The sequence below is a fragment of the Rhynchophorus ferrugineus genome, unplaced genomic scaffold (assembly GCF_030347505.1).
Source record: "Rhynchophorus ferrugineus isolate W39M unplaced genomic scaffold, kcgeb_rfMv2 rfM4, whole genome shotgun sequence".
Classification (NCBI taxonomy): domain Eukaryota; kingdom Metazoa; phylum Arthropoda; class Insecta; order Coleoptera; family Curculionidae; genus Rhynchophorus; species Rhynchophorus ferrugineus.
This window is the reverse complement of record NW_027472583.1, coordinates 41,946,625-41,971,225: the sequence shown is the minus strand read 5'-3', so window position 1 is coordinate 41,971,225 and position 24,601 is coordinate 41,946,625. Positions and strand designations below refer to the sequence as shown.

General features: G+C 34.6%; 1 protein-coding gene across 1 annotated transcript in view; it reads left to right on the top strand.

Moving 5' to 3' along the window:
* Nucleotides 1-24,388, top strand: part of LOC143195814 (dynein light chain Tctex-type 5-B) — a 31,943-nt gene extending 7,555 nt beyond the window's left edge. The window contains exons 2-4 of the mRNA XM_076403279.1: nt 12,839-12,935; nt 23,847-24,040; nt 24,089-24,388. Of these exons, the coding sequence (XP_076259394.1) occupies nt 12,839-12,935; nt 23,847-24,040; nt 24,089-24,254 (457 nt within the window). The 3' untranslated portion in view covers nt 24,255-24,388. The remainder of the gene's footprint in view (nt 1-12,838; nt 12,936-23,846; nt 24,041-24,088) is intronic.
* Nucleotides 24,389-24,601: the final 213 nt, after the last annotated feature.

The following is a 24,601-nucleotide window of genomic DNA, read 5'->3' as shown; positions in this document are numbered from 1 at the left end:
ATTTAAATGTTCTCTCGGATTTTGGCCTGAATGTATGGTATTGGGTGTTTCTTTCATCTAATTCTTTTATAAGAACTTTAAAGTGATCCGCTTCGAACAATTGGATTTTAATTGTTTCATAGCTCACTGTTTTAATTGTGTAGTTCGTAGTAATGGTTTTCAATAAGTCATGGATGTTTTTTATTATTCCTACCTTATAGACTGTTATTGGTGGTGGTTTGGGAACAACTTTTTCAGGGCTTGGTTGTATGTTCTCTTCAATTTCTTCCGATAGGTTGCTAAAACTGTTTTTTGTCTCTCTCGGTTTCTGCAACCAATAGTCACTGATTCTTGTTTGTTTCCTCGCGATTTCTTCTTCTGGACTTCTCAATCGTTTTTTGTTAATGACTGTAGTCCATTCTGATGGTGGAGTTTGCGTTATTGCTGTTTGTTCTAATCTTATATCAAAGTGTGCAGGTGATTTGGTTGAATCGCTATGGTTTGCCATTTTTTAATTTGTAATATTTTATTTAATTTACTTCCAGAGGATAAAAAAAATAAAATAAATACATTGTTTATTTCACGCACTTCATTTTTCACTTACGTTATTTTAGCACTAGTTTTTTACTATAAATACTATAAATGAATTTCAAACGGACTGTTGTAAAATAAGATGAAATAATTTTAAACACCAATAAAAATGAGATGCAGTCCTTTTGTCTGGTCACGTAAACACGTATTCACTACACTTTAGGTCCACTGAGAGACGGATAGCCGCATCTGTTATGCGTTTTTAACACTCAATTAAATAACCGTAATAAAATACTGGGTTTTTTTAAAGAAAGGTATCTTTTTATAGCTTGGACCGTATTGAAAATACGTCTTCACCCTACGAAGGTTGGAACTGAACTAAATACACAATCTGAAATAATAAATTCTGTAATAAATGTTTGGAAGTTCCGTTCGACCTCTCCGTGGATTATGTTTATACCATTAAAATCCTATATTTCCCAACAGTGTATGAGGCGATGATCTACATCGCTCAAACAGCTGCACATCTCTAAATTTTCTATGCCTACTTTCCAGATTAATCGTTTTCTCTGAAATAATTGTATTATATTATGTTTGAATTGAAGAACTACTCACTGTTTTTATACAGTTCATATATTTTATCTCTGATAGAGCGAACATCATACTGATTTTGACTTTGAAGTTTGGAAACTGGGGAACTTTTGTAGCTAATTGGGTTACCTGTTCGAACATATCAAATTGTATCTCTTTTTAACTAGAAAAAAGAGAAAAGGAAAATATTGTCTGATCTTAAAACGAATTTACAAATTGCTAGAGACAGTACATTAACATTACTATATACAACATTTTGATAACGTGAGTTCGCTGTTATTTTGAATAGACTATATATTATTACTAATCTTTGCCGACTAACCCATAATTTGTCTCCACATTGATTTAAAACTAGGTACCTATCTAGGAAGGTCCTTAACAGGTCAGTTGAAAAGTCCCCAGCCTGGCACATAGATGGCGCTATTAGAATTAAATCAATACGTTTCTTAGTTAGCCTTAATCAGCAAAAGATGCGTGTATAACTTTTGCAGCTATTGAATCATTAGTTTGTGAATTATAGCATTTTGAGTGAAGCAACTTTTGTTACTGTGAAAAAAATGGATAAAAAGGAATTTCACATGTTGATAAAATATTTCTTTTTGAAGGGAAAAAATACAGTTGAAGCAAAACTTAGGTTGATGCTGAGTTTCCGGACACTGCCTCAGGAAAATCAACCATCAAGGATTGGTATGCTAAGTTTAGACGTGGTGAAATGAACACAAAAGGCGGTGAACGCAGTGGACGCCCAAAAGAGGTTGCTACCGACGAAAACATTAAAAAATCCACAAAATGATTTTGAATGGCCATAAATTGAAATTGAATGAAATAGCAGACACTCTAAATATATTAACTCAAAGTGAACATCATATCATTCACGAATATTTGGGTATGAGAAAGCTCTGTGCAAAGTGGGTGCCGCGCGAGCTCAATTTTGACCAAAAACAACGACGAGTTGATGATTCGGAGAATTGTTTGAAGATGATCAAGCATAATAAACCCGAGTTTTTGCGTCGATATGTGACAACGGATGAAAAATGGCTCCATTATTTCATCCGAGTGGAGTGCACACGATGAATCCGTTCCAAAGCGTGGGAAAACGCAACAGTCGGCTGGCAAAGTTATGGCGTCTGTATTTTGGGATGTGCATGGAATAATTTTCATTGACTACCTTGGAAAGGCCCGGAACTTTTCAATTGACCTGTTATACTCTCTCATTCTTATTCTGAGCATATTTAATGTTTTCATTAAATTGGCTAAATATTTCCTTCTTGTGCTTCTTTTCAGTGATTTTAACTTCGGCTTAGGTTCAGTCATTTTATTTGTCTTGAAACGGTTTTGCTAATACACATCCTTTGTAACTTACTGAATGATCTCCGCAGTTTGAACATTTTGGCTGTATTTTTTTTTGTAATTTTTTGCAGTCTTCAGTTAGGTATTTATCTGAGTATTTTACACAACTCGGTTGTACAATTTTTGCGTGTGACTTTTTATTCTGGATCCCTTCCTTGTTATTTTTGTATCTCTCCTTTTTCAGTGGTTTTACTCTATTAGTACATTTAAGACCAACTTTTGTAATTATTTTAGTTATTAGTGGGAGCTTTTTTGAGGTTCTAGAAGCTCTAGGCACTCTGTTATTTTAGTGAAGGTTTTGTGACATACGGTGTTTAATGTGAACTGTCCGTTGATCAACGCTGTCGTTTTGAATACGATATTATTCTTACTCATTGTTTCGTAAAGTAAGCCAAAATTATTGACATTACATTACGAGCAGTTTTTGCTTTTAGAAGAACATCTTCAGTTTCCAAACTGCCCAAAGTGAGGACTAGTGTATACAGTCGAAAGCAGAGCGAAAATCAATAAAAACGATAATCCCATGTTTTCCACATATGACAGATCCACCAATCCTGTCTGCTCTTCTCTGGTTATCTCCTTTCGAACTCTATAATTCATACATTGTTTACTGTTGCGTTTTTTCAGTATACAAACAATTTTTTCCAAGCTAGCCAAGCTAGAGTATCTTTTCTATCGCCAATTTTATGCGAATAGCACGTGTAGTCGTCGTTTCCTAACTGCCATTGATAGTTTCTTCTTTCTTCCAGGTTGACCCTAGCGGTCTTACCACACTTTAACGATTTTATTGCCCTTCATAATTCGCCAGATGTTGGCTTGTCGTCAGGAAATAAAGCTTCTGGAATGTTAATTGCTGGCAGAATTGTTAAACTCTGTGGGTTGTATGTAAGATGATTGTAGAGTTGTACGAAGAACCCCCATCGCTCAAGACGTCCATCCTGTGGCTTTACGAAAGTTCCATCTGATTTTTGAATGTTGTGATTAGTAGATCTTTAGCTTAAGTAGATTAGTTTTATTTTAGTTTGGGAAATACATACTAATGTATTAATCTCGTGCTAGCCTTGCTTGTATATTAATGTAAGTACAACAGAACAGTAGTAATAAATTAATTTGTAAATTAAGATCGTACTAAGCGTATTTAACGTAAGATGTAATTAATAAATGAATAGTAGATTTGCTCTTGCTGTTCAATCTTCTGTTTGGTGCCACCTTCGATATTCACGTTTCGATGTAGCAAAGCCAAATCGGCGAACATACCTACATTCTTTCTAGTTTTAATTGTTGCCTAATATCTCTATTTAGCTTTTGGTATTTATTCAAATCGATTAGTTTTACTTGTTTTCTATCTTCTACTATTCGTCGTATATCCAAGGTTGTATTTTATAACGAATTGGTGGACGTACTTTAGTGGCACACTCAACAGTTGTTTCAGATATTTGCTTTTCTGTTACATCAATATCTATATCGGTCAGGGATTTAATGCCCGAAGCCTATTTATCGATATTTAATTAAAGTACCTTTGTTAAATTTCCCACACATACTGATTTTAATTACATTATTTGTAGAACAAGATATATCGATGTTTCGCTGACATCTCTTGACTAGTTATATTACTAATCTATATACAGTTTATTGTGATTTACTTCTGATAATTTGGATTTTGCAAGTAGCTCCAGTCGCGAATGATTGAATGTGACTTCTTACACCTTACTCATTGGGATCGCAGTTTCACTTTTACACGAAGGAGACAGTGCTCAGATCCACAACTCTCAGGTCCTTACATTAAACGGCCTTAAGCGTCAAACGAAATAGGGTGTTTATTAAAACATAATAAACCACCACTGAATTAATGCTTCTTGGCTTGCCCGCCATAATGCTTTTTAAAGAGGCAAATGACAATGAGCGTAATCTCCATAGCCAGTTTTGTGTAAATGATTCAATACTGTTTTATTGTTGATGTTTAGTCGACGTTTGACTTTCACAGAGTAAAGACGCGTTCGGAGAGACTGTCAGTGAAACGAGACAAAAGTGCAACATCTGTGTCACAAATGCGGCGTTAAAAAAAGTCTAACAATAACATTTTAAAGGCTGGTGAAAAAGTGGAAGTGCGATCGGAAAATGCCATAAAACGTTAAGGCTCGAAAACTCAACATCTGGACCACAAATGCGGCGTAGGATAATTTGAAACATAAAAATAACAGTATTATTTCAACAATATATAAAAAATATAGAGAAGAACACTGCTCAAAAAACAGATAAAATGGAAATATTGACCTCAGGCGTATCACATATTGCAGTTTTGAATGTAGAGAACACAACTAGAACCCAGAACGAACAGGCACTCTACAATGCGTGGATGAACGAAAAGTCGGCGCGGGAGAGTTTTGAAATTGTGTTAACCAATATGCAAAAACAAATAAATGCTTCAGCTACAACTAAATAAACAAAGCTCTGAGGGCAAGGACAAAACAACGATAAACCACCAAGCCAACAAAAGCAGTCCAATTGTTACATACGAAACAGATGAAGAAGAATTGCAGAAAGAAGTAGGCTGGACAACGGTTAAAAATAAAAAAAGAAACGCAAGTCATTCTCCAGGATCCTCACTACAACAAATTAAAAAAAAAATCAAATTAGAATGCCCAGGTTACCCCCAATTATCGTAAGTAATGTTACCGACTTTGACTTGCTATATGAAACACTGAGGTCCAACTATATAGTATTCAAAACAATGTTACTAAACAGTGGACAAATAAAACTGAACAGCGAATGTCGTACAACATTCGCAAAAATAATAGATTGTTTAGAGTTGCTGAAGCTGCAATGCCACTCTTATGAAGACAAACAAACCAGAGACATCAAAGTTATGGCAAGAGGGCTTCCATCAACAGCTAAAAGTGAAAAAAATATCGCAGAACTAAACCAAAAAGGGGTTAAATGCTTAAATGTGGCAAATATTTAAAAAAAAGAAAAGACCAAAAATAACAAAGGAGAAATTTTAGTCCACAAGAAGCCATTATCTCTATTTATATTAGCCTTTGAAAATGACACGGACACAAAAACCATTTTTGGTATTAAAAGAATTTTAGGGGTCGAAATAAAAATCGAACCTCTAAAAAAATCAAACTTAATACCGCAATGCAAAAGATGCCAATTGCATGGACACACACATAAATTCTGCAGAAGAGAACCTAGATGTGTAAAATATTCAGGTAAACATATCACCACAGAGTGTAGAAAACCCAAAGAAACTAAGCCGAAATGTGCAAACTTCAATAAAACGCATCCGGCAGGTTATAGAGAATGTGTAGTTGCTAAAACACTTCAAGAGAGGAGAAATAAAGTAGCTCAAGTTAAACCTCAAGAAAAAAATGAATGAAAAGAAAGAACCGAAAAAATATAACAACGTTAATGGTGAAATGATTTATGCCCAAAGTATCAGTCAAAATAACCAGAGAGACTCCAAGGAAGATGAAGCAACCACCAACGAATTGCTACTTAAACTAATAGGAAAGCTGGACAGACAAGAAAAAAATGATCGAATATTTTTCCGAAAGGATTGAAAAACTAGAAATGAAAAACATTAGGCCTGTGGCCCCAAGAACCCGAAATGTCAAATAAAGATATCCGAATAGCAATTTGGAATGCTAATGGAATCCAGCAACATCACGCTACCCTACAAGTATTCCTAGATATGCAAAAAAAAGATATTTGCCTAATATCAGAAACCCATTTAACAAAAGAATTCTTTATAAAATTTAGAGGATATACATTCTATCATACCATACATCCTCAACACTGCAAGAGGAAGAAGTGCAATAATAATAAAAAAGAACATTTCCCACCATCAAGAACCCAGGCTCTGTACAGCAGAAAATCAGGTAACAGCAGTAACTATTAAATCAAGTAGATACAAGGTTACAATAGCAGCAATTTATTGTTCTTCAAGATAAAATCAAAAAAAGGACAATTATTTGAATGTCCTAAGCAACCTGGGAGAAAAATTTATAATTGGAGGTGATTTTAATGGAAACAATGCAAGATGGGGATCCAGAATGACAACAACTAAAGGCAATGAACTGCATAAAGCAGCTACTGAACTAAGATGTAGTTACATGTCAACTGGAAAACTAACTTATTGGCCGACTGATCAAGAGAAAACCCCAGACCTGTTAGATTTAGTAAGAGACATAACATCCAACTATATAAAAGTCGAAGAAAATGTTGAGCTAAGTTCAGATCATACGCCATTGATTCTGACGTTGAGCGAAATTATGATAAGAAAAGAAAGTTACAAAGAAGAGAACGGACTGCGAAGGATATGCTGAAGAATTGAACAAACGAAATCAACTAAATATACCCCTCAAGACAACTGAACAATTAAATCTTGAAGCAGAAAAATTCGTAGTAGATATTCAACAAGCTGCTTAGAACAATACTCCAGAAATTAAGAGTACAACTAAAGGAATTAATTATCCAAAAGAAGTGAAGGAAATGGTAGCTGAAAAACGTAAATTACGAAAAAATTGACAAATAAACAGAACACCTGAAAATAATAATAGTTTAAACAATATAACCCAAAGACTCAAAAGAGAAATACTGGAAATTAAAAATAAAACCATAAATGACTATCTCAGAAATTTAACAGATCATAAAGAAACTGATTACTCACTCTGGAAAGCCACAAAATATCTAAAGCGCTCATGTCTACACAGTCCACCTATAAGAGGCCAATGTGGGAATTGGGCACGAGACAATCGCCAAAAAGTAGAAGAATTTGTTGAATATCTAGAAAAAAATTTCAAACCAAACGAAACTAATATTGAACATAATTTACCGGACATAGAAGCTGAAAATTCGTACGGCACACAAGCACCAGTAACATTAAATAACATTATCATTCCATATAGCAACAACACTAAATATCTCGGAATGAATCTCGATGTAAAACTTCGCTGGAAGGAACATATAAAGAAGAAAAGAAAAGAACTGGAATTGAAATATAGGAAAATGTGCTGGCTAATTGGAAGAAAATCACAATTATGAGTACATAATAAATTGATATTATAGAGGCAAATATTGAAACCTATATGGACATACGGAGTTCAATTATGGGGATGATCTGCAAAGAGTAACATAAATAAAATAAAATTTTTCAGAACAAAGTCCTGAGTGGTATTGTGGGTACACCCAAATACTATGGGACTGATTACCTACATCGAGACCTTCAGATACCCACAGTCAGTTAAGAAATCAAGACAACTGCAAGGGGGCATGAGGAAAGACTCCATTCTCATACGAATATTGAAGTATTGCAGCTTTTGGATACCATCAGAACAGGACACAGACTCAAAGGAATCAAACCACCTGATCTTGTGTAGTGTTGTGTAGTGAGGTGTGTGAGATATATTAAAAAATGCAGCAGTAACATGTATAAACATTATTTGACCAGAGACTGAGTTAGGGCCGATGGGTTCTCTTAGTTATATACCTAGATTTAAGTTATCATAAAGACAAATTGTAGGTTAGGCGAAAACGACTAGTAACAATGTATTAATTAAATGATGTTTAGCTCCGCTTTTAACATTTTTTTTTTTTTATTACTCTTCGTGAGTCCACAATCTGCCCTATTGGCAATAAGTATTTCTTCTGTTTATATTATATATACATGGCATGTAGAAAATCACTTCATTAAGCAATCTTCTGTACAAAATATTATCTTAATTAATTAGACTTATTCTAATGCTTATTCTAAACTCTACATATGTCCAGTAATCAGATCAGGTGGTGTTAAACGTTTTAGTCTACGCACTTCACTATCACGTCGCATATTTAGCTGATTAGCGAGTACATTGGGATGCACTGACACTCTTTCGAAGTACTTCACACAAACACGTTGGATTACACTCGTTATAGGTTCTAGAGGAATATCGCGTTGTATCACTTTATTTGAAATATAGTACGGAGCATCAACAATGGCACGCAACACCTTATTTTGGAACCGTTGAATGATGGATATATTAGATTTGCTAGCGGTACCCCATAGTTGAATTCCATATGTCCAAATGGGCTTGAGTATAGACTCATACAGCAATACCTTGTTATCTAATGATAACTTGGATTTGCGCCCAATGAGCCAATACATTTGATATAATTTTAGTCCTAGTTGTTTCCGTTTAGAGAGTATGTGCTTCTTCCAGGTTAGGCGTCGATCTAAATGCATACCAAGATATTTAACATGCTCTGCTTGGGGGAGTTGACAATGATTGATATTTACTGGTGGACATGTTTTTCTACGCAGGGTAAACGTTATATGCGTGGATTTTGATTCATTGGCTTTAATGCGCCATGTCTTCAACCATAATTGTATTTGCTCCAGGTGGGTTTGTAGGTTTATTGATGCTGTGACTGGATCTTCATGGGATGCTAAGATTGCTGTATCGTCTGCATATGTTGCCACAGTAGTTATTTTTGTGGTGGGCAGATCAGCCGTATACAGAAGATACAGTACTGGACCCAGTACACTACCTTGCGGAACTCCTGAATATATGGGATTTAATTCGGTATGTTCATCGCCTTGATTTACGATAAAATGTCTGTCAGTGAGATACGATTTTAGTAGCTGATAGTCCGGATGAGGGAGAAGTTTCTTTAGTTTAACCTGCAAGCCCGTATGCCATACTTTGTCAAAAGCCTGAGATATGTCTAGGAAAGCAGCCGAACAATATCTTTTGGCATTTAGGTCAGCGTTTATTTGGTTTACAAGTCTATGCACTTGTTCTATAGTCCCATGCTTATTGCGAAAGCCAAACTGATGTTCTGGAATAATTTTTCTTTTTTCTATTATATAGTTTAGTTTTTTTATGTATAATTTCTCGAAAACTTTCGAGATTATTGGTAATAAACTTATAGGTCGGTAGGAGGTCACATCTTCTGGTATTTTTCCTGGTTTAAGTATCATTAATATTTTAGCTACTTTCCAGATACTAGGGAAGTAATTAATTCGTAGCATAGCATTAAAAATATATGTTAATAGTTTTATAGCCTTTTCAGATAGTTCTTTTAAAATTTTGCCAGTAATTAAGTCATAACCAGGAGCTTTTTTAATATTAATCTCTCTCATTATTGTATGTTTAACTTTTTTGACCGTTAATTTCTCGTGCGGTAAATCCATTTGAAATGGCGAATCTAGAAAGCTAGTAATTTTATTTTCGTCATCTTTATGTAGCTGAGACTGGAAAGGTTTAAAAACATTTTTTAAGTGTTTTGAGAAAATGTCGGCCTTCTCTTTATTGCTTCTCGCCCAATTATTTTCGCTTGTTTTAATAGGTGGGTTATGCTGCTGGGATCTCCTAAGCTTTTTTGTTGCTTTCCACAACGAATAGTCTGTAGCCTCAGTTGATGTCAAGTTTTCTAGGTATTCTTGAATGCCTTGGTTTTGTTCAATTTGGATTAGATCTCTCAGCTCTTTTATGGCCCTATTAAATTTTCTTTTATTCTCTTCAGTCCTTTGCTGTTGCCAATTTCGTCGTAACTTTCTTTTTTCTGCTATCTTTTTCTGTATTGTACATGATATATGTGTATTTTTTCTTGGAAATGTTTCACTGTTGGGAGTCGCGGAATATGCTGCCTCCTGTATATTTTTTGTAAGATTTATTGCTGCTATTTCTATATCCATTTCAGTTTGTAACGGTAAGTTTAGAGAGATATTTTGGTCTAAGTTTTCTCTAAATGAGGGCCAGTTAGTTCTATTATTGCACAGAGAAGGGGGTTTATCTTTGATGGTAATTTTTGAAGAAATTGTTACTATTATTGGTGAATGATCAGAAGACAGGTCGAAACATGATTCTGCCTGACACTTTTTTGGATCAATATTTTTTGTAATACAGAAATCTATTGTATCTGGTTTTTTATTTCTGTCTGAAGGCCAATATGTTGGTTCACCAGTAGAGATATGTTGTAAGTTATCTTTCCTTATGGCTTTGAGCAGTTCTCTACCTTTTGAGGTTATTATTCTTGAACCCCACATTAAATGTTTTGCATTATAATCTCCTCCTGCTATAAATCTATTACCTAGCGTACTGAAGAATTCTTGAAATTGTTCTGCCTTGTTGTTATGTTTGGGTGGGCAATAAATCGCAGAAATTGTTAATGGTCCATGGGCTTCGTCTATGGTTATACTGGTGGCTTGCAGGTAGTCTTTGCGGAATTTTTCTTTTTCGAAATGCTTTATATCATCTCGAATTATTATGGCTGTACCTCCATGAGCTCTATCATCAGGGTGATTTGTATGATAAAGCTTATATTTAGGAACTTTCAGATAATTCTTGTCCGTAAAGTGTGTTTCGGAAACCATCATAACGTCAATATTTTGTTCATTTACGAACATTTTTAGTTCCCTGGCGTGTTGTTGAAGCCCATTGGCATTCCAGATGGCGATTTTGTAGCTATTGGTTTCAGGCATTAGGCAAGTTTGCTGACGACGGTTGTGAGTAGACCAAGCATCGTACTCATTTGATCCATTAGTTTGGCCATCATATTTTCTAATCTTGAGATGTTGCTAGTTTCAGTAGGTTGAGATATTGTCTCTCGTTTTTGTGCTGAACCATTTTCAACTATTTGGGCATAAGTTATGTCTGGTTGACTTGTTCTGGTGGGTAGTGGTAGATTGGTAGTAGTGGATTGTTTTTGTTGATGCCTTTTTTCCCTTAAGGCAGGATAGAGTTTCTGCTGTAGTTGCTTGTGAACTGCGCAACCCTTGTAGTTCGCTGGATGATTTCCGTTACAGTTAGCACATTTCACATTTTCATCGCGAACTTTACGAATACAATCTCCTGTCTTATGTTCTCCTGCACATTTTACGCATCTATATGATTTGCGACAGTAAGTCTTTGTGTGCCCGTGCGCTTGACACCTTGTGCATTGTGGTATAATTCTTTTTATATGTGGTGGTTCGCATTTAATAATATTATTTTCCAATTTGGTGATTTCATACACCGCCTTATTATTTCCATTAGGTTTTATGTCTATATAAAACATAGGCAGAGGTTTTTTTGTCGTGTGATGTCGTATATTGTGAATATTTACGACCTCGTGGCCTTTTTCAGCTAGTGCTACCTTGATGGTGTTAAAGTCCGTCCCGTGATGTAATCCTTTTAATACGAATTTAAATGTTCTCTCGGATTTTGGCCTGAATGTATGGTATTGGGTATTTCTTTCATCCAATTCTTTAATAAGAACTTTAAAGTGATCCGCTTCGAACAATTGGATTTTAATTGTTTCATAGCTCACTGTTTTAATTGTGTAGTTCGTAGTAATGGTTTTCAATAAGTCATGGATATTTTTTATTATTCCTACCTTATAGACTGTTATTGGTGGTGGTTTCGGAACAACTTTTTCAGGGCTTGGTTGTATGTTCTCTTCAATTTCTTCCGACAGGTTGCTAAAACTGTTTTTTGTCTCTATCGGTTTCTGCAACCAATAGTCACTGATTCTTGTTTGTTTCCTCGCGATTTCTTCTTCTGGACTTCTCAATCGTTTTTTGTTAATGACTGTAGTCCATTCTGATGGTGGAGTTTGCGTTATTGCTGTTTGTTCTAATCTTATATCAAAGTGTGCAGGTGATTTGGTTGAATCGCTATGGTTTGCCATTTTTTAATTTTTAATATTTTATTTAATTTACTTCCAGAGGATAAAAAAATAAAATAAATACATTGTTTATTTCACGCACTTCATTTTTCACTTACGTTATTTTAGCACTAGTTTTTTACTATAAATACTATAAATGAATTTCAAAAGGACTGTTGTAAAATAAGATGAAATAATTTTAAACACTAATAAAAATGAGATGCAGTCCTTTGGTCTGGTCACGTAAACACGTATTCACTACACTTTAGGTCCACTGAGAGACGGATAGCCGCATCTGTTATGCGTTTTTAACACTCTATTAAATAACCGTAATAAAATATCGGGTTTTTTTAAAAAAAGGTATCCTTTTATAGCTTGGACCGTATTGAAAATACGTCTTCACCCTACGAAGGTTGGAACTGAACTTGCTTTTAACATAAGGTTTAATAAATCATCACTGCAATTTTCATCAATTTTCTGTAACTTTTCGACATTGCCGGAACGAGTATTCGTCTCCATATATACCACAAAACCACGAACGAACTTGCATTGTTCTGCATTTTTCCTTTTTGGCAATAAAAAAGAAAAATATGACGAACATGATCTGAAATTTTCATTGTGTATGTATGACTAGGATATGCAATTTTAAAATTATTTTCTCGTCAATCTTTAATTATGCCCAAAATATATTTAGATTGTATTTCTAGATGTTCTTCATGATACAATATTTAGATCAATTAATGAAATTATTTTATTTTAGCTTTTCAAGAAAATCAAGACTATTAACGAAGGCCAAAGTGGCTTTGGGTAGTGTGGTTGATATTCGGACAAATGTTACAGATGCTTATGATAAAAAGGTAATATTGCACGAATTAATTAAAATTAATAAAATCAATTGAAATTATCTTCACAAAATAGAGATACATATAGAAGGCTCTAGATCTTCCACATATAAAAGTGTACCCAAGTTTTGATCTTATAGAATATCAGAGGACACGCAAAGCGTATAATATTTATAATATTTTGTAACATAATACTTAAATTAAACATTCACAAAACACGTTAAAACACTATATAATTTGATAATTATTATGTTTAACATAAGTGAAAAAATGTCATTACCCATTCAGTACATAGTTCAGATCCAACTTTGTTAGAGTGAATACATTTTTTTTCAATACGTTCGAAGTTCTGGAAAGAAGTTCTATAATCTGAATTTGATTACGGTAATAAGTGACGCTTTAAAAGTGTATAACAGATACGACTATCTGTATCTAAAGCAAAAGCGAATATGTGTTTACGCGACTTGATATAAATAGCTTTTATTTTCTTTATAAAAGCTTAAACGCAATTGACCCTCTAAATATAGAATTCTTGTTTGTCGAAACCAAATAGTGTCAGAGGGAGATATAAAGCGTGTTGTTGTAACGTTGTTTCAACGGCTTTATGTGCTCTTTACACAAATTTGTAAAAGAGTAGCGTCAGAATTGAAGAAAGCGATAATTGTTCCTATATTGAAAAAAGGCCACAGTAAACAGTGTAAGAACTATCGAGGTCTCCTATACATTGTTGGGAAGGTGTTGATGAAGATTGTATCGAGGCTTCAAAGAATCATGATCTTCAATTCACGATGAGACAAGTCGAGAAGAGCTGGCGGGATTTGGACTTACAAGTGTAAATACTCGCTCTCACTTGTTGGGGCAACGTTGGAAACTGAATATATTACTCTAAAAGCTAGAACTTCTTCAGGCCTTTACAGTTTCATTAGCTGTGTTTGGGTTTTAAATAATTTGCCAAATTCATCTCAGGTCCGAGCCCTTGTTCGCCAAGGAGATCGTAGTGGATGCAATTATGCAAAAAGTTTTTAAAAACAGACATGGCCTTAATATTATGCCACAAACTTGCGTTTGAGCCGATACACTACACTGTCATCGCGCACATTTAACTGTTTGGCGAGTATATTGAGATGCACTAATAGTCTTTTAGAGTACTTCGCACTAACACTCCGAATCACACTCGTTATGTGTTCTATGGGGTTATCGCACTGAATCAGTTTGTTGGACACGTAATATGGGGCATCAACGATGGCTCGCAACACTTTATTCTGGAACCTCTGATTTGGTAGTTGTATCCCACAGTTCAATACCATAGGTCTAAATGGGCCTAGGTATTAACTTATATAGCAAAACCTTGCTATCTAATGATAATTTAGATTTACGCCCTATCAATCAGTACATTTGGTTTAGTTTAACCCCACGCTGTTTGCGTTTTGGCATTGTATGTTTTTTCCATGTCAACGATTTTTATGTACATATTTTATTTGAAAACGTTTTTTTTTGTGTTAAAGTCTAAGTTTGATTATTTTTTATTTTTTAGTGAGTTCCTTATTTATTTTTTATGGTCGGTCGATTTTTTTGCCAAAAATATTTTATTTTTCTGTATTTATTGTTAGATATTTGTTGGGAATCGAATTTACGACCTTCGCGTGTGAGTTCAACGTTCTAAGCATAACACCATAGAAACAGTTGCCCATAATTTTTCTACGGCGCCTCATATGATATGGTTAGTGCTTGAAGAGCAAATTGGCTGATTTTACACTGAACTACTTTTTGTCACATCAATTTAGCAATAACATTGTATACCAATATCTGATTATTTTAGATGAAAATATGTGACTTCTTCATTTTTCCCAAGATAATTTTCAAATATACGTGCTTATAAGTTTATATTTTGTAAGGACTGTAACTCTTCATTCCAAATCCTCTCGTACTGGTCAGCTTTAATTTTTTCATGGTACTTATCCGTTGTGTTTGAATTAATTTAAACACTGTTAATAAATATTTCACCTTCAAAACAGCAGTCAAATTTCTAAAATTTAACCATACGTCATATAGTAAATACAAATTCGTACTTATTTATATAATTCTTGTCTCTATCCTTGACGGATGAATTACCTGATGGCTCCATTTATACATTTTGTATCACCAAATAAAGGTAATAAAGTAACATTTCCACATATGTAGATACAGCCTATTCTCTTGGAGCTGAGTATATCTTCTGATGATTTTGGATTATTTTGTTCATCAGGTTTGAAATATCTTCAGGAATCTATAAATATGTTAGAATACTTAAGTTGAATAAACATTTTTCAAATAAACAAACTTCAAACTGGTTGGATTTCAATATTATTGGTTTCTTCCTTATTATAACTTTAATGTTTTGTATATGTTTATTATATGTTGCATTATGTTATTTCCCTCTCTTTTATCCCTAAGTTGTGCGAGGTCTTTTGAAGGGTTGATTTTTCAATTGAATCAATTCAGTACGTATTTTTCTTGCAATGTATGAGCGGTTTCTCGATCATATGGTAATCCCCGAGGATTATCAGGATCACATATTGATCCGATTTCAGTTCATCGAGAATGCGAACACTGGGAGGCCTGTTCATATTTTGAATGATGAAAAAGTCGAATAAGCTAGGGGAGACTTGTGATATGGTGGTACAAGGTGGGTTTGTCCGGAAGTACTAAGCGGAAGCCTAAGTCTTTATTTAGTGCCATTCGTTGAACTGCATACTCTCGGGTAACCCCAAGAAGGGCGATGAGTACTGAAATCATCGCAAATGATCATAGAAGTGTTTCCTTCGATGGGAATTCTGAACTCTATAGGGTTATGTATAGAGCATTAATATAGATATATGATTTTGATTGGACGATCTGAGGTCTTGACTAAGACAGAGGTTTGTTATATGTTAGTTGTTGATGTGCTGTAGATCTTGTAACCTTGCTGCTATGTACATCTTATAGTCTTGAATGAAATAGTGGGATGGTTTGAAGATTATTTTCTGGATAAGCGCTATGTTGGTGTCAAAAGACATAGAGTATGTCATAGAGTTCGGCTCATTTACCGCGGATACTGTTTGAATTCCAAGACTTACTGTTTAGTACTCACTATTTTTTTTAGAATTCAGAGATTTTGCATCTTATGTACCTGGAAAATTTGAGTTGCCAAAGTCGAGATGCTCTTAATGCAATGCATAATCTTTTCGGAAGAGGATAGAGTGGATACGTGTGGAAGAGCGAGGGCACTGATTGGTATTTTTTTCTATATTTGGTATAGGTTCTGGTGTCGTGGTGCCGTGCACATCGGGAGCCAGAGTGTCCGAATAGCTAAAAGTTATAGCATTGCATAAGCTGTCCGTTCTACGCTGGAGCTCAATTTTATAACAAGAAAAGTCAATCATTATTATTTCAAGTATTCTTCGTACACAGCCTATAATATACGCAGATGACACGGCAGCCTTGGTCTTTCGTGATGATCCAACCATAGCATCAATCAACTTACAAACAAATCGAAATCAAATACAAATGTGACTGAGAACATGGCGTATTAAAGCCAACGAAACAAAATCCATATAACTTTTACGCTCCGTAGAAGAACATGTCCACCATTCTATATCAATAATTGTCGACTTTCGCAAGTAGAGGACGCAAAATATTTTGGTATGTACTTAGACCGACGCTTAACTTGGAACAAGCACATACCAAATGTATTGGCTTATCGGGCGTAAATCCAAGTTACCATTAGATAACAATATATTATTGTATAAACCTATACTCAAGCCTATTTGGTCATATGGACTACAACTATGGGGAACTGTTAGCAAGTCTAATATATCCATCATACAAAGGTTACAAAATAAAGTGCTGCGTGTCATTGTCGATGCTCCGTACAATGTTTCAAATGAAGTGATACAATGTGATATTCCTCTAGAACCAATAACGAGCATAATTCAACGTGTTTGAGTGAAGTAGTTTGAAAGAGTGTCAGTGGATCCCAATGTACTCGCTAATCAGCTAAATGTGCCAAGCAACAGTAAAGTGCGTATACTAACACGTCTAGCACCATCCTATCTGATTATTGGACATATCTAGACTTTAGAATAAGTAACAGGCCAATTGAAAAGTCTCTGGCGTGACAGATAGATGGCGCTACAAGAATTAAATCCATATGTTTTTTAGTTAGCCCTAACCCTCAAAAGAGGTTTGTATAAATTTGACAGTTGTTAGATCATTACTTTGTGAATTATAGCATTTTAACTGTAGCAACCTTTGTTATTGTGAAAAAAAATGGATAAAAAGGAATTTCGCGTGTTGATAAAATATTGCTTTTTGAAGGGAAAAATACAGTTGAAGTAAAAACTTGGCTTGATGCTGAGTTGCCTGCCCAGGAAAATCAACCATTAAGGATTGGTATGCTAAGTTTAGTGGTGCAATGAGCACCGAAGACAGATTCCAAAAGAAATTGTTACCGACGAAAACATCCACAAAATGATTTTGAATTACCGGAAATTAAAATTGAATGAAATAGCAGACACTCTAAAGATATCAATTGAACGTGTACATCATATCATTCACGAATATTTGGGTATGAGAAAGCTCTGTGCAAAGCGGGTGCCGCGCGAGCTCACTTTTGACCTAAAACAACGACGAGTTCATGATTCGGAACAGTGTTCGAAGATGATCAAGCGTAATAAACCCGAGTTTTTGCATCGATATGTGACAATGGGTGAAACATGGCTCCATAATTTCACTCCGAAGTTCAATCGATAGTCATCCGAGTGGACTGCACACGATGAATCCTCTCCAAAGCGTGAGAAAACGCAATAGTCGGCTGGCAAGGTTATGTTGTCTGTATTTTGGGATGTAAATGGAATAATTTTCATTGACTACCTTGAAAAAGGAAGGACCATCAACAGCTACTGTTACATAGCATTATTGGACCGTTTGAAGGACAAAATCGCCGAAACGGCCGCATCTAAAGAAAAAGAAAGTGCTGCTTCCATCAATCATTCATTTCCAAAAAATCCATGAATTGGGCTTCGAATAGCTTCCTCATCCACCGTATTCTCCAGATCTGGCCCCAGCGACTATTTTCTGTTCTCAGATCTCAAAAGAATGCTCGTTGGGAAGAAATTTTCGTCGAATGAAGAGGTAATCGCCGAAACTGAGGCCTATTTTTAAGTAAAGGACAAATCGTACTACAAAAATGGCATCGAAAAGTTGGAGGGTCGCTATAATCACTGTATCACCCTTGTAGGGGATTATGTTGAATAAAAAAAATTATTTCGACAAAAAAAATTTGTTTTATTATGGTAAGCCGGGGACTTTTCAATTGAACTATTTAAGGATTCGCGAGAAACAATGATTAGGGCTGCGTTCTTCTGGAGCATTTTCTGGAGGACAATCAATAGTTTATGTATCTCAAATATACTCAATAATTTCTTTTTCAGACGAATTTAACTATCAGGTCTATAAATTAATATAATATAATTTATAACAGATGGTTTTACAGATGCTGTCAATCGTATCAGGTATAAGTGTGAACAAACATATTTTCAGTGCTTTGAAAATATCTGAATTTGTTCTGACTAAATCGCATTTGCGGGAGGTTTTGGATTTTTATTTCAATTTGGAGAAAAGGCCTTTCAATATGTTTCAGTATACTGAAATATTGGTTTAGACGTTTTAAAGGTGGCGATTTTTACACCGATGACAAGGAGTCTTCTAGACGTGAAGACGAGGATTTGAAGGTATTACTGGATGAAACCATCAATGGGGATCGTTATCGACTACAAATGATCGAGATTTGAACCGAGAACAGCGCGAAAATAGCCAGAATACGAGCAAAGACACAACAATGTTAATTTTCACCGACCATATGTTGAAATCATATTTATTTACTCCTATGTATTATATTTATTATATTTACTCTACTTTTTTTTTTGTTCTGGCCTAAAAACCAGGCGGTGGAATGCATGACGTATACCTGGTCGCGGAGACTTGCCCTGGAGTGACAAGTTGGACCGGGTTATGTGGGACTGCCTCTGGGCTTACCAATACACTAAACCGAAACCGCCTCACAGTTGACCCCTGTGGATCACTACTGCTACTGCATTAAATTTGGGATATGGCACCCGCTGATCGGGCAGCCGTTATTGGGCACGAGGACCCGGCGATTCTATTGATTCGCGAACCTGAGTTAACACACAACTGGGTACTGTTGTATGGTGGCAAAAGTTATGACTGTAGCGACGGATGAGGTCGTTTCAGCCTGGAAAAGGGGGAGAGCTTAGCGGTGACACGGTGCTAAGCTCCCAGCATGTCGACCAGCTCGCGAACAAGCGCGTTTTCAGAAGAACTTGAGCTGAGTTGTTGTTTGTGGAATGATTGAGATATGAAGTGCTTGATTTCTGGAGTGTCAGTTTCCCTATGAATTTGATTATTTCTGACAAACCATGGAGCGTTTAATATTCTCCTGAGGAGCTTATTTTGGAAAACTTGAAGCCGTTTGACCTGGTTGGGTGTAACAAACTTGAAGTAGACATTAGATCCGTAGAGGAGTACGGACCGAATTAACATCTTGTAAAATAAGCACTTGATGGAGATGGGAAGTCTGCTAGAAGGGCAGATCAGAGAAGATAGCAGGTTTGCTATCCCCGAACCTTTTTGGATTGCTTTCTGGATTTGGGAATGCCAACCGAACCGCCGGTCGAAGTGAAGACCTAGGTACGTGACGTTATCCAGCCATGGAATTATTGCGGTGTCGATCTTAAGTTGCGAGACGCGCAGTGCGTAACGCTGCTTGTGGAAGATGATGGCCTGGGTTTTCAGAGGGTTGATTTGCAACCTCCAAAATTTGAACCACTTGACCGCATGATCGAGCTGCTTCTGTAAACGTTCATGAATTGTAACTTCGAACCTGGCGGCCGTGTATTTACTCTACTATTATGCAGTTTACATAGAAATTATCGGTATGAAACATTAAAACGGGAAGTGCTACCCTACTCGTCGTATTCTCCAGATCTGGTTCCTTCTGATTACTACTTTTTCCGATTTATGAGTCACTTCTTATGAATATACCAAAAAAGTAGAAAAGATGGGAAAAACTATCGATGGACGATACTTTTAATAAAATATATTTTCCAGATTTTTCACAATAAAGCCTTGAGATTTACAATCATTAAAACTAATTTATAGCCTAATAATAATTTGGAAAAGTAAAACTTCTTGTCTGAAGAATGGAAGATTAAAACTATCTGAGGCTATAGTGAATATTTGAAGTGCTGCCGCATCAACTGATTGGTTATTATATAGAACTATATAGACCCAAGCAGTGAAACATTTTTTCAAACAACCTACATGAAAATCCATATCCATTTTAAAGCATTTACGCGAAAATTATTCTAGAATAGCGTCAAGAGACTTGAAAATTATTTAAGTTATAAAAAAGCAATAAATAAAAATATAGCGGTGATTTTTTATGATATTTACAAATATTTGTATCTAGGACAAGTAACTATCTAGTTAATTTATCTAACTAAATTTATTGAAATGAAATATAATGTATAATTTCAATCGATAAACTCTGTACCAAGTGGTGCCAACTATATCAGGCCTATAAAGTGAAATCGATGCATGAAGATTCGTTTTCTGGCTCCATTTAGTTCTATCCCCATTTTGTTTTCGTCACACTCATTGTAACTATAGTGTAGATCTGATAATCGTTTGCCCTGAAAGACTTTAGCCCTATTTTATTTTAAAATGAAATATTAGAGGGAATGCCGGAACTTTATTGCAGTTCTGTATTTATACGACAGTCGAGTGCTTGTGTATTTGTATAAATTAAAATTATTCAACTTGTTGCCGTAATAGAAAGACATGAGCACTAATTCATTATTTGGATATGATAATGAGGTATAATTAATATTTAGTTGTGTCTTTTAGTATAGTTTATTTTTATATTTATTTCGTATAATAGTTTAATAATTTTTTAACCATACATAAACTATGTATATATTTATATTTGAGAAATAGATATAGATATATTTTCCACTAATACGTATAATTCGATGTAATATGATTTACATATTTTCCATATCGTTGGACTCTTGAATGTTTTATTATAATTTTATATTTATTACTTTTCTATGCTGTTTATTTTTTCTATTGGATAGTCTATTAAGCTAAGGAGTTAGTTCTTATCAGTGTTTTTGTTCATTAAGGCTTCAAATAGTGCCAGAATGTCAAAATACATACAGTTTTAATTTCAAAACATAATTTAAAGCACGAGTTTGGTTTCAATGATTTAAAAGAGGCGATTATAATGCCTAATTACGAAGATCGCTGGGAAAAACAAACAAGTTTAAAAGCAATTCGAATAATAAGCATTTCTGAACATAAACATAGTTTAACAATAGTTACAGGTTAGGGTAAAATCCAGCTATAATTTATTTTAAAAATTGAAAAATCTAAAATTAAAGACGGTCAAAATTCTACCCTTCTAAATTTCTTCTGTATCTTTTGATTTCATCACTACAATCCCAATAATGCATTTCCCACCTTATTTGTAAAAGAGTAAACACACAAAATAGGTAAAAAAGAATTCTATTGAACACTTGTTCATATTCTCTTGTATCAGTTCATTCAAATCAAGGACAGAATATATGTGTTCAAACACAAGAGTTTTTAATTTACATTTATTAAGTGACAACTTGAAATATTTCTCTCAAAGACCGCATATTCCTGGGATGTATGAGAATACTATTCAGATTAACAATTTACTTTGAAATAATTGTATTAATTTATGATTTTATCCAAAACACAATATCGAAAACAAAATTGTTTTTTTCATACTATTCATCTATTTGATTCCAAACAGTGTCAATATCAAGGTGATCTTGATTTGTTTTCCGTTTAGCATTTGAATGGTTGCTCTTTGGTGAATCTAACACTATAGAGTTCTATTTTGTTCTCCACCGTTTGGGATATTTTAGCCACAGCGCGAATAATATTCAGTGTAGCTGCAACACGCTCAAAATATTTCTAATAGAAACCCCACCTACTTAATAGTTAATAGTATCCAGTACCGGCTAATATACATACCATAAATGCAAAGCCCCTAAAAAACTAAAGAAGCTCTCAAAAAAAAATTATGTAATTTCACTAAAACGCTGAACCATTTTCTATTACTTACCAAAAAGCAAATTCCACTTAGCATTCGCGAATTCTTGTTGTAATAAATTATTAAAAACTGCAGTGGAAGTGAGAGCTATGGAAATAACGTGGACCAGTGGAATGGTAGGCTACCGACTCACGCTATCGCAATTATTTATCTGGGCTACACGATCGTGCTCTGCGAGCTCCTTCAAACGTCCGCGCGGCACTCCGCTAACCATGTGTCTGTCGAAACGGTCTAAAATAAAGCCGATATTTAAATGGAGATTTTTTTGCATTTAGTCCAGCCCCGTATGCCCCGTATGTGATATCGGTTTTCTGTATTGGAATTTTACGCGACTTTCGGCCAGTTAATTATAACAATATTAATAACTGTGACTATGGAAGTGGTTTTTAAATTAATTAATGTGAAGAAATTTTGTAAATATTCTTACGAAGGAAAGTTGGAATTTATATGAAAAGGTGATGCATTAAAAAATGAAACCATTTGCGGAAGTAACAGAAAAAAAGGGCTGTACTGTTTCCTCTGCTTACATTTTGATGAAAACTCAAAAATATACTACGGAAAAATAATATTACGTCTCAATGAGATTCGGCGTATTGTGTAAGTATATAGGGACATAATGAAAATGTGTCAAAGAATAGGTATGTTCTAAATCCTTTAAATTGAAATGCACCCAAGAAGTTGATTGCACAAAGCTATGATGGAGCAGCGGTGATGAACACGTGCCTGTTTAAGTAATAATTTTGATTATGTCTAAAAGCTGCTTCCACAGATAAGCAAGTGCCTGTATTTTTTGGCAATCTATTAGCCATTTCTGGCTTTTTAAATAATTAACCGCAACAAGTATTGTGTTGAACAAAATTGTAAACAGAATAATCACTATTGTGATTTTATAATAATACTAGATTTTTAGTTTTGTTTTCGAAATCATCGTTCAGCAATCGACCAAGTGCACAGAGTAACTGCGGGTATTGAAAAAACGTTTGAGCAAACGAAATACTACCCTGATGTCTCACAAGCTTTGGCATTTGGAATTAATCTGTAAGATGAGCAAATTGTTACCGCGTAACTATTATCAATTGCTGGAGTCATATCTTTTCGTTATTATCGTTACATAATAAATTATGTAAAAGATCGATTTCATTTTAAAGAGTAAGTTGTTGCTTTATTTTTCTGTTCGGAATACTTTGGACAGTGTTGTGGTATTTTCCTAAGGATAAACTCTGAAAAGGCATGTTCCTTTTATCCCACACTTGATAAAGAACGGTTACGAACTGAACTGTCTCAGTTATTTATTCAAGACATGATTGCAGAACATTAAATGGTGCATTTTCTCTATTAACATTGTTTTCGACTCGATAAATATTAGTAAATATATCGTATTAGTAATATTAGACAAGTTTTCGTTCTGTTACAAAGATAGCATTACAGTTAGTATATTTTTTGTTTTTTTTTCAAGTAGTTTGTTTTTTTGATTTTTTCTGTAGTGCATTTTTTGTAAAAATAGACAAATGAATCGTGCGGTCACAAAATTCTTCGTCTCAGTTTGATTAACCTCTAAGGAAAATTATCCCAAGTTAATAGACGTCTCCGGATATTCTGTTCTCTCAATATCAGCCGTTAAAAGACGGACAGATTAATTTAAGATTAGAATTTTTCATTTTACCTATGTTTATGGATTATAAATGACATCAATGTTTTGGCTTAAGTTTATTAAAAATTAACATATTTTCTAAATTCTATTTTAGAGTGCGAGGTATCAAAACACATATAAACTAGAATCTGATAAACCCTTCAATGCTGAAAAAGTCGATAAAATCCTAAAAGAAGTCATGGAAGAAGCCTTGGAGAATCTACACTACGATTCAGAAAAGTGTCCCAGTCAGGCCAAGTGGGCAGTGGGTCAAATTCGCCATAGAGTAAAACAACTAGATTTTGACAGGTTCGATATTATATTGCAATGACACAATTACTATGATTAGCATTTTAGATATAAATTGGTTTGCATTGTATCAATAGGCGAAAAAAATTCTCAAGACGTGTATGCCACCTGTCGATTTCTATGGGACCCAGAGAAAGATAGATATGCAACCTATTCTATGGAAAACACTTATGTATATGGTATTGCATATTGTTTTGGTTTGTATTATGAATAATTATTCACTAAATTATGTTTAAAGCTGCGCTGTTGTAGTTCATTTTCTTAAATGTTATTTGTTTAATAAAAAGGTTTTCATTGTATTAGGGTTTTAATATATTATATCGCTCGTTAAGAAAATTATGGTTTTATGATTTCAGGTATATTTTATTCTTGAATATCATTGTTAGAGCAGTAGAGAGACAACTCAATATATAAGTGGGAAAAATGGACAGCGCGCTTTAATCAATAAAATTTCTGAGATCACCTTTTGCAATTACAGTAGTATTTCAGGCCACTTTTCGTTACAGGAGCTAAATAGTTCACCTAACAATAACAATAGTCATTTCGTTGATTGTCTGTGAT